Source organism: Schistocerca piceifrons, chromosome 1 (assembly GCF_021461385.2).
Source record: "Schistocerca piceifrons isolate TAMUIC-IGC-003096 chromosome 1, iqSchPice1.1, whole genome shotgun sequence".
NCBI classification, from domain to species: domain Eukaryota; kingdom Metazoa; phylum Arthropoda; class Insecta; order Orthoptera; family Acrididae; genus Schistocerca; species Schistocerca piceifrons.
The window spans coordinates 147,785,436-147,797,551 of NC_060138.1; the positions used below are offsets into that span (position 1 = coordinate 147,785,436).

General features: G+C 37.2%; 1 protein-coding gene and 2 non-coding genes across 3 annotated transcripts in view; 1 reads left to right on the forward strand and 2 right to left on the reverse strand.

Annotated features, from left to right (window-relative positions):
- The window catches only part of LOC124788689 (UPF0692 protein C19orf54 homolog), a 50,171-nt gene extending 39,569 nt beyond the window's left edge, over positions 1-10,602 (reverse strand). The window contains exons 1-2 of the mRNA XM_047255973.1: positions 10,091-10,602; positions 2,554-2,808 (exon numbers count right to left, since the gene is read on the reverse strand). Coding sequence (XP_047111929.1) covers positions 2,554-2,808; positions 10,091-10,353 — 518 coding nt within the window. The 5' untranslated portion in view covers positions 10,354-10,602. The remainder of the gene's footprint in view (positions 1-2,553; positions 2,809-10,090) is intronic.
- Positions 876-950, reverse strand: Trnas-cga. Its single transcript has one exon. It is a non-coding gene; the product is annotated as a tRNA-Ser (tRNA).
- Trnas-cga lies at positions 1,142-1,216 on the forward strand. The gene has a single exon. It is a non-coding gene; the product is annotated as a tRNA-Ser (tRNA).
- Positions 10,603-12,116: the final 1,514 nt, after the last annotated feature.

The following is a 12,116-nucleotide window of genomic DNA, read 5'->3' on the forward strand; positions in this document are numbered from 1 at the left end:
ATTTCTTTTACTAAAATAACTGTATGCTAAAGACTGTTTATCACATACATAAGTTCCTGAGTAGTTCAAGTATTTTCAAGATGACCGCCGATCGATTGATGAAACCGTAAGAACTGATACAGAATGCATAAGGCAAATTTTACATAACCAATTTAAAATAAGAAAAATGTGTGCAAAACTGGTGCCGAAAATTCTCATATTGCACAAAAACCTCCTGAAAATGTATCCAGAAACTTCACTGAGAGCGAGAGAAATTCAAATGAGCAAATCAAGATTCAAAGAGGTGGTGAATGATTGGGGTTTTTTTCCCCAAGACTTCAGTGTTCATGTAACGGTATCTCCACTGGGTTTCCGAACGTCAAACTATGAGGTTGTTGCTCCATGAGAAAATAAGAACAACCTGAATTGTGGAAGGACAGGGCATCGTTTCTGCATTAAGACACAACACCAGCTCATACTGTACTTTCTGGTAAGAGGTTCATGGTGAAGTACAGCATCCCAATGTCAAACCATCTACCTTATTTGCCTGATCTAATGCCACATGACTTATCTATCCCCCAAGGTCAAATCTGCTTAATCAGCCCACTGAAGCAGTGAAAGAAAAAATGACAGGTGTCATCAAGACACTCACATGGGAGGATTCCAGCACTATTTCCAGTAATGGAAAATTCACATGAAGTGTTGTAAGGGTAAAGGTGGGGTGTACATTGAGGATGACAATAATTGCATATGTATGTTTTTGAAATTAAATATTTTACCACAATAGTCCCATTATTTAATAGCCACATCTCTTATAGCATATAATTCCTTCGCTTTTAAAACCAATGAATACAAACAGAATAAGAGGTGAAAACTTCCTGGCAGATTAAAACTGTGTGCCCGACCGAGACTCGAACTCGGGACCTTTGCCTTTCGCGGGCAAGCGCTCTACCAACTGAGCTACCGAAGCACGACTCACGCCCGGTCTCACAGCTTTACTTCTGCCAGTATCTCGTCTCCTACCTTCCAAACTTTACAGAAGCTTTACTTCTGCCAGTATCTCGTCTCCTACCTTCCAAACTTTACAGAAGCTTCTGTAAAGTTTGGAAGGTAGGAGACGAGATACTGGCAGAAGTAAAGCTGTGAGACCGGGCGCAAGTCGTGCTTCGGTAGCTCAGTTGGTAGAGCGCTTGCCCGCGAAAGGCAAAGGTCCCGAGTTCGAGTCTCGGTCGGGCACACAGTTTTAATCTGCCAGGAAATTTCATATCAGCGCACACTCCGCTGCAGAGTGAAAATCTCATTCTAGAATAAGAGGTAGTTAACCAAGTCTGGGGGCCACCTCTGTAGCTTGAATATCAGCCTACGACTGATAAGTGGGGGACTTCAATTTGAATTCACTTACTTATGAAGACTGGTACTTACTGGAAGATTATTCGCTGGGTTTAATCAGCTTCACATAGATTAATAAAAGAACTACCTGAAGGAGAAGTAATGGCTCTGGTTTGATGAAGATGGTATTAATTGCCAGGATTGCAGAGTGCTAACAAAGTGACATCCAATGATATTGCTAGATTATGACGAAGTGACCGACTGACAGCACAACACTGGTCGATTGTCGATGTTTTTAGTTCTTGTGTGCGAAGTCGATGGTATGCTACAGGAACAACAAGTTCATCAAGTGGAAGAAAAAAGCAATACGAATTACAAATTAAACAGACTATTGAAAATTAAAGGAAACCACACACTGATTGGATGAAAAAGTTGAAAGAAGCAAAAAAGCGACAGAAGAAATAAAAAACAGAAGTATCAGAGGAGAGGACAGAATTTATGCTGTAGGGATTTTTTTTATGATTTCACATCTTCTGATACAGTTATTATAACTCTAATTTTCCTTGTGCTTGGCAAACCATCATTTAATTAATACTATAGTCAGTTAAGTCTTTCACCAATACATTTTTCATCAAATGTATCCCAGAAAACAGATAACTCTTCTATTTCCTAATACCCTAACATACCACAACCAGGTTAGCATCACTGCCTGTAGACTGCGGGGTCCCAGAATCGATTCCCAGCTTGTTTGAAGATTTTCTTCATCTGGGTACTAAGTGTTGTTGCTGTCCTAATAATTTCATCCCATCTTCATCACAATGACGTGGACATCACCAGAGTGGCATCAAACAGAAAGAATTGAACCAGGCAACCGAACAACCGAAAAAATGAGGTATCCTGGTCAATAACACCATAAATATGATCATTTCAGCTTTACCTCCTCTGTTACTTTTATTCTCGGTTTTCTCTGTCATCACATTTTGGGAAAAGGAGGCACTGATTATTACTGTTCTTCACCATTTAAAACTCCAAAACAGCATTCTGCAGAATGTAAGGATTCTTGAAAACCCAATAAATATTTCACAAAATGTGGCAGATGCCTATCGTAGAAGCCTACAACATTACTGATGACAAAATTAAGACAAGTTACATGTAGTACAGATGCATTTCATATTTCAAAACTTACACTAAATACATACATAAAATGTCTTAACAAACAAATTCAATGAATTGAGAAAAGGATACGGGACAAGAAGAATTGCACCATGAGCAAGATGACCTAAAATGTATGTCACATCATGACCAAGTCCTCTGTTCAGTACCTCAACTTGCTGACAACTGTCTTGCAATGTTTCTGCTGCTAGTGCTGCCATATTGTCCACAGAAAACATCTCTCCATGGTGACTGAAGCCACGATTAACTGCCTTCCAGAAAAGTTGCTCCACAGACAGCGGCTGCCTTGTCAAAGTCGAAGCCATACTGAGAGCGACAAGCCCACATCTAAGGATTAAATAAGTTGTTATACTAACAACAACAACAACAATGAACAACCACCACCACCACTATTGAAATTATTTTTCCCTGAAGCAACGCTACATTAAAAACATATCACACAGTCCTGCAAAATTTCTGCAAGTGTTGAAAACAGTAAAATGCAAACAAATATAAGGGGCCATCAAATAAAAATAATGACAGATGGAAAGAAGTAGGCAAACTGTTCATTATTTTTAAAGTTATCGCCGTAATTTCGCACTGTGAGACAAGATGGTCAATGTCTTCATACAAAAATGCTTGAGGTTGCCTATGGAACCATGATTGTATCCAGGCAGGCACCTCTTTGTCTGCAGTAAATCGACAACCATAATCGTCTTTCCTCAGGGCTCCAAAAATATGGAAACCGCTTGTGGGGAGATGGGGACTGTATGGAGAATGTGCAAGTGCTTCTCAGCGAAACTTCTGCAGCATTGTCTAAACAACCTTGGTGGCGTGGGCCCGCTAACATTTTTATATGAGTGCACTGATTATCTTGTCTCTAAGTAAGACAAATGTAGTAACAGTTATGTTGATTATTGTAGAAATACTACACAGTTTACTTAGGTTTTTCCCCATCTGTCTCATTTTCATTTGACTGCCCATTATGTCAGATAATGGTAGGTATTATTGTAAAGCCTCTGCTGTATACTATGACAAAAATGAATTGTGTAACAACTATCAACTCCTTTGATTATTAACTTTCTTCTCCATAGTTTGGAGAAAGGTATTGTATTTAAAGCTGGTTGAGCATATCTGCAAATATAACCTTCCGGGTGTCACAATTTGTATTACAAAAGGGCATCACCACTGTACATGTCATCTACCATTTCACTGATTATGTATTAAAACATCTGAATGATAAGATTTCACCTACCAGCACATTTTTGATCTGTCTACAGCACTTGACTGCACAAATCACAACATCCTTTTATAGAAATGTTAACGTTATGGATTTTGAGCCACTGTGTAATTGTATGTGATTCACTTCATAAATAACCGATAGGAAGAGCAAACTGTCATGTTAATTACCTTACACAGCTCTTGAGATGAATCTTCTTCTCAGTGGCAGAAATCACAACTGGTATTTCAAAGGGCTTAATTATGGAACCATTCCAGTTCTTTGTACATATAAATGACCTACCATCTTATATTGATAAAGCAGGAATAGTGCTCTCTGTTGTGATGCACGTATCATAACTACACCCACCAGGGCATCAAGAACAGGAGGTACATTAAACAAAATTATTCGCAAGTATTGACTGGCTCTTGATGAAAAGCATATCACTTAAGATAAGGAAAACATAGTTCATTCAATACTGTAAAAGGTAATTTGTTCAGAACTTGAATTGGGAATCACACAGAGCCTATCACAAACACTTTGGTCCAGCAATATTTACTGTACATGTAACCACTGATTTTTGGCAATGACAGCATTACAAAGTTAGCTTACTCTGCACACTTCCGTTCATTGTTGTGATACAAAATGATTTGCTGAGTCAATTTCACAAAGAGAGAAAGTATTCACTGCATAGAAAGTTACTGTAATATCTGCCATCTATCTTGAATGAAACTGTTCTGGCCAGCAATTCTGTCTCATAATGCCCAGTACATTTACAGGCCTATAAGGTTCGTTGAGAGGAACAAGGCACATGCTGATAAAATATCATTCATAAATTCAACATGAGTGACAAAAATAGCCTCCACTACTAACAACTTAACGTTAAATTTTCAAAGAGATAAGCTGATAATGCTGTCATAAAAAAATTTGACCATCTCCTTTAAGAATCAATCTAGAAAGAATAGTGATTACAAAACACTTGGCCACCTCATCCTAGACTACTGCCCAAGTGTGGGATGCTGAAAGAACTAAATTGGCAGACACTCAAAGACGAATGTAAAGTATTCCATGAAAGCTTACCTAGAAAGTATCTAGGAACAACTTTAAGTGGTGAATCTAAGAATATGCTGCAACCCACTACTTATCATTCCCACTGGGAGTGTGAAGAGAAGATTAGACTAATTGCATCTTGCACGTTAGATATGTATGGAATATGTAAATCAGCCTATCTCTGATTTTGTTGCTATTTAAGAAGAAGAATTTAGAAAGCTTCCTAGGCTGCTCAAGAATACAAATAAGGATTCCACATCATCTGCCTCAAAAGCAAGAATTCGAATTGTTTGCAGATGATGCAAGCATTGGTGTGAAGCTGAGCAAAGAATCAGCAGAAGAAATTGTAAATAATATTTTTTTGTGAATGTTACTGACTGGTTTTACACAGATTGGCTATTTTTAAACTTCTGGGAAAAAAATTGTCCAGTTTTATACTGTCAAAAATATCCTACCACATATTAACCTAGTTCACCAACAAGAAATAATAAACAGGGTAGAAAGTTCTGAAGTGTACATACTTGCAAACTTAAACCTGGAAAAACCATAGAGTGACTATTTTTGCATGTAAAATATGAGCTGAGTACATACAAATGGTGCCATTAACTGAGCATTAATTTCATCCCAATTAAAATTTTTTTGAAGAAGGAATTAATCAGTTCACACAATTTGCTTGGGTGCCAGCTCTGATTTTTTGTTCAAACCTTGTTTGATGTAATGTAACATAACTACAATAAGACAGTTGTTTGAATGGCTATACAAATGTTCGTTGGTATGGGCTAAACCAAAACCTTTTTACTTCGTGTTTCTAGTTCAAATAGGAACCAAGCACCAACATCCTTCCCCTAAAACAATGGTTTCAGACACTCTTGTTTCAGTACTTTCATGCTGTAGTGATACATATGATGTAGTTCATGATTCATTAATGTGGGAAAAGAGAAGAAAGAGAGCTTCATTTGATTATTGAAACAAATCGCCCAGGAAAGAGATGTAATAAGGAAACTAAGAGACTGCTATGCAGGGACTTATCTGACATGAAAGATGTTAAATTAAATGAACTACTGGTATGCATATAAATGAAATGTATACAGACTAATTCAGTTTTTTGTGTGTTATGTGGACCAATACAGATTCTTTCTGTTCTAACATTTATTTATAGAGTAGGTGGTGTTGTCATGCAGGTTTGATTTCATTTTGTTTTATTATCTGCTGGTGTTTTTATTCCAATTCTAGACTTTAATCTGGAAACCACTGTAAAGTGTTCGATACTGGGTACTTCCCATTCCACCAGTTATTTGGACTTTTTTGAGTTCTGTTCACATATGGTATGTGGGAAGAATGATTGCTCATATTTCTAATAGAATATTATGAGTGATACAATCAACGACCTTCAATAAGTCACAGATGATCTCAACTAGTGATATTTTATCATTTACATACGCTTACATATCGGCCATCACAGACCCTGAAGATCAAGTACTGACCTTAAAATGTTCCTCCATAGAGGGCAATCTTATACACTTTGGACCCACTTCGCATAGAAACCCAGTCACTGAAGATCCTACTGCAGTTTGTCCTTTCATCAGTTCCCTAGTTTTCTTGCTGGACGGGTTCCATGACGTTTTCGTGAAAGCAAAACTTTGGGGTAGTAAGTGTCCGGCCCCCTGGCAATGTGTCCCCAGTCTTATTCTACGTGTTCCCATTTTCAGCATGATGTTCAATTGTTTCATCAAGTTGCACAATTCCTAGTTCTTTCTACATCTCCATGTGTCCTATTCATGGGTTGGACAAAAGATTTTTCTGTTCATAAATCAAGAGGTTTCCTTCATCTTTTTCTGTTCAATATAAAAACACTAGTATTATCACTGCATTATAGGTTTCAAGTCTGGTTGTAATATATTTTTGATGACATCTCTGCTCCAGACAGATATAAGTTTCAGACTCAATGACAGTATGTTATTAACTTCTTGTTTTATGTAATTACGCCTGTTGAACCAGATGCCATCTACTCTGGCCACCTTCCTCACTCCTATGTGTAATGAAAGATTATTAGTGGCTTCCCTGAATACTCCATTTCTGCCTTCTTCGCATTAATGCTCAGTCCAACAATGGCATTATTTGCCAAGTCTACTATAGTTCCTGTCATCTCCTCCTCCGACTCCACTATGGTTGCAATGTCATCTGCATATTCCAATAGCTGTGTTCTTACATTTAGCTTCATTCCTTCGCCTTATCTTTTCATTTCCCAACTACTTTCTCCACGACCAAATTAAAAAGCAATGGAGAAATGGCATCACCTTGCCTCACAACTATACTGATGACAATTCCTTGGGCTGGTTCCCCTAGTATTTCACCTTAGCTTTTGTCTCAGCTGTACACACCTTCACCAAGTTAATTAGCTCCTTCAGTATGCCCTACTTCTTCAGGACATTGTACATACTTAATCTGTTTACAACATCATAAGCCTTTGAGAAATTTACAAATGTTACCAGAAACCAGTAGGTTAATTCCAAGTACTTCTCACAAATTTGTCTCATGATGAAAAATTCATCCACAGTTGACCTTCCTGCCTGAAAACCTGCCTGGTACACTCCAACAATTTCTTCAGCAAAAGGCTTCAGTTTTCAAGAATTATTAATCATAACACTTTGTTTTGTACAGTCAGCAGAGATAGCCCTCTATAATAGCTACAATTCATTTTATTGTTCTTTTTGTGCAGTGAGACAATGCCCACAATCATTTCCTTGTCTGTCAGCATATTTCCATCCTGATCATTAAAAACCAACATTGCATTGTTATCATTCATAGATCTTACTATGTGCTCATCAAATGTACAAATACCTGTCTCAGTAGAGTGGCCCTTTTGAAATCCAGCACTGACTGGCTAAGTATCTCATTACTACACAGGTAGGTGATAACCCTGGTGTCCATTAGTTTCCAGATATTCTAGTAAACAATGTAAGGAATGACACTGGGTGGTAGTTACTGATATCTGTGGAAAAATCTTCTTACAGAGAGGCCCAAGAATGACGAATTTTAACCTGTGTAGGAAAACCCCTTGAATTAATTGCATTACATACATGACTAATAACATGACATGTTATTGGGACACAAGTTTATAGTGAGTTATTGGATCTGTTGTGCACCCCATAGCAAAAATTTATTTTTTAGTGTCCTGGTGACCTTTCTTGTTTCAGATGCGGAAGTGAAATTAATTTTTATTTCATTAAATGTTCTCTGTATCACTTCATTGGTTTTCTGTTTGTTATATCTCCTGAACTACTTGCACCAATTTTCTCACTTATTTCTAAAAAGTGATTATCACATCTGCTACACATCACACATCAACTGCCTTTCAATATGTTCCCACTGTCTTTCATAGAAACAGTGTCATATTCTATAGCTTCTTTCCCTGTCTTTCTTACCAATATTCCATATTAACCTGATTTTACTGTCTGATCTGTTGATCTCAGACAAAATGTTAAGCAACACAGATAAGCAGTAGAAACAGCAACATAGATAACAACTCTCTCTGCCACAACAATTGACCAGATATATACAAACACAACTAAGACGTATGACCATAATCTTGATGACTGGTTTAGAAGACCACACTGCTGCCAAACATTTCTGCTGAATTAAATGCTTATTTCGAAACACAGTTACGACACAGACCCGGCCACCACACGAACCAAAACACCCTCCATGAATACCACCCAATACAAAACAAAAATACATTTGATTACAATGTGCATGCATGCCATGCTCATAACAAAACAGCTCACACACACACTTTTTTTTCTTTGGATCTGTATTCTCAGGGATGTAGGTTAGGGTGACAGACTGGTCTGTAGCACAGCCCAATATCTAGATTAGGTTGAAATGTGAGAGTTTGGTTGAGAGCCGGCAAAGCATAAGTGATGGGTTCAGTTGCCCAAATTATCAATCCTGTTCAAAAAGTATTGAATTTGCATATGATACAAATCTACTAATTTAAAGGAAGACTGTAGATCCTACTGAATGAACAGTGGTGTGTGTATCACAGATTGCTGTGTGGTTATCCTAAAACTAGCCGTTTAAGGAAAAAAGTTGCAACGTGTTTGTGTCTCTCACGAAGGTTGAACCATATACCATAAATAATAAATTAAGAACCAATCGGTATTGTATGAAAAAATGTGTACTGTGCACAGACAAGACTTCTTGTTAAGATGTTGATTTATTTTGTTTACGGAAATTTTCATTTCAGTGGATGATTTTAACACAAAAAGATAATTATTTGAAAGAGACCATCCAGAAACTCGTGCAACCATTGTTTTAAAAATTACAATTTCTTACACTGCCTTGCTTATGTATCTTGGAGATCACATAATTTGTGAAAATAATTATGAGGAACAAACACAGCCTTGTTCATACAAAACAAGATGTTCACACATACGATACTGTGTGAAAGATGCATTTACACAGACAACACAAACAAAAATTAAGGAAAAGTACCACTGTAAACAAGTAACCAGTTTTATAAAAAATATTAACTGACGAAATTACAGCACTACATCTACCTTTCTAAATAAGTTCTATAATAATAATAATGATGATTTTTTAATGGAACTTAATAGGCTAATTGATATTGGTGACCTTCCAGACTTTCCTGTATATCCTAATGTTTCAAATAGGCTACTTTGTAAATTTTTAACCTTGACACAGTATATTTTTCTACTGGCTGTAAAAGCTGTAAAGTGGCAACTGGAATTTCCAACTGTGATTACAAAGGAAGATGCTACAGCTGTGTCAAACAACAAAAACAATGATACACTAACAGAACACGGAAGGATACCAGCTGTTAATGATTTGGTTGAAACACAGACAAACAAACTTCTGCATGAAAATTATTTTCAGCTATCATATAACGAGGCAACAGTTTATATATACAGACACAAGTATCAACAACAGCTGGATTCATCTGAGTTACAGCTTTTGTGTCGCTTTTCACAATCCACCACAAAACCAAACAACTTTATTGGTTAGTAATCAACTACTATTCAGTCTAAATTTATTTATAATTCCTGATAGTCCTTTGAGCACAATGGTTGGTTCAAATGGCTCTGAGCACTATGGGACTCAACTGCTGTGGTCATAAGTCCCCTAGAACTTAGAACTACTTAAACCTAACCAACCTAAGGACATCACACACATCCATGCCCGAGGCAGGATTCGAACCTGCGACCGTAGCGGTCGTGCGGTTCCAGACTGTAGCGCCTTTAACAGCTCGGCCACTCCGGCCGGCTGAGCACAATGGTCGTGCATTCGCTATACCTTCAATTCTGAGTAAGATAGATAAAATTTTTGTGCCAGAAAACTTACTTTGGTCCATCTTGAAGTATTGGCTGTATGTGGTTGTAACATAATACTTCTGGAGGATATTCGCTTCTTTCTCGTTCCCACAGCAGTCTCGTTGCCTCAAATAACTCTTGCTCCGGATGCTGAAATCCGCATGGTATTACACTGACTGGTACAGTAATGAAGCCACACGCACTAATCGGATTTATCGGCGGGATGCTATTGAGCAAAACAGGCATAACAGGTGGAGGTGGCGGTGGGAAGTACATGTCATCTCTTCCAGACATCTGAGCAGCTTTATACAGGGATGACGGCAGCTAACAATTTGATTTATAGTGTCAAACGCTGTCAGCTAAAAACATTACATTTAAATGTCTGCCGATGAAGCGCGCCGTAGCCATCAGACATATAAAAATCAATTCATAACAATGAAACTTGTGATCTACATTATTCAAAAAATATATACACCATTTACTCTAGTATTCACTATTCACCTACACTCTTCTTGCATGCTATTTGACACCTCCACCACTGCATCCCACTCTCAAAGAGATAACAACTAAATCTCAGAAATCGAACAATGTTGTTTGAATTGTGACTGCATCTCTTCATAAAGAAACGCTTTGCTAGCTGTTTCAAATCCACAATCGACGTTCTCACCCACTCTCTACTACTCAACCGAAACTTAATTCCTATAAAATAACGATAAAAAGTCATAACTCCTGATTTTGACCCCTGGCAAACTGACGTCAATATTTCCTTTTAGAAGGGTTATAAATCGACTGCAACTAAACAGCATATTTACAGTCCGCCTCCACTTCCCTATGGAAAAATCAGTAAATTTTATTGTAAGTTTTTCATTCAGTTTCCTGATCGGTTTTGTCACGAACAGTCACTATGGCAACAACGAAATAAAGAAGTATACATTTCGTTCTACGAATAGATCGATAACTAAAGGGTGGAAGCCAATTAAGTAAAACATTTTATTTTAAGCAAACTAGCCACACGTGCGTGCAAACACACACAGAATGTCGTTGTATAAGTTTTCACTGAAAAAATGTGTAGAAATGAATAAAGCAGGAACAGGACCAGCAGCAGTGTCCAACGAGGTTAGCAGAAAGAAAGATTTGCCTCCTTCCCACCTGAATAATTTTTATTAGGAATCAGACTAGAGAAGAGCATAGGAAAATGATAGTCAGGATGTTATATGAGGTAAGTGGTTCATCAGAAGTGACTAGAAGTAGTAGTCACAATAAGCAACACAAAACCAACTTTCTCCCATTTCATACAACACTCGTACAATACATCATAATGTTCAATCATATTACAAGAAACTGCAAATAATACTAGACTCCGATCTGAAAGTTAATATCTGCGTAACAGAGCACCGACTAAAGAAACAGCAAATAGAAACTGTATACGATCCCTATACAAAAGCCAATGCCAGGATATCAACCTATCAGAAAAGTGTTCTTCATGCAGACAAGCAATTATATAATCATGACCCCCAACATCAATAAATTGTTAAAGGAAGGAAGCTTATTGAAAAATGAAGCTGATGCACCACAATTTCCAGTATTTAAATGAATTCTTCACTGACAGAAATGGAATCTTATTATGTAAAATTACCAAACATAATACAGGAATTTGTGTGATACATCACACTAACTGCGTATATGATACTGTATTAACATAACCATTTTCATTTACATCACACTTCAAAACAGTCACTTGTAATCAATTCTATTATTGTTATTATATACATATGTAATCTTGATCTTCTCTGTATTTTTATTACCACATATATATCTTTATAAGATGTCACAGGACCAAAAGTAAGTAAATAAATTGTTATGTTGTCATTTGACCTAGAGTTTTATGGCATCATCAGACATACATTATATTAGAGCTGTCAGAAATCTAGATAGCACTGTGCAAGGTTATCACTAACTAATCATCTTGGGACTCTGATAGCCATGGACAATAAACTGTGTAGCGACATAGACTGTGACAGTTCAGTGAACTATTTATCTGAATTAATGAATTAGTC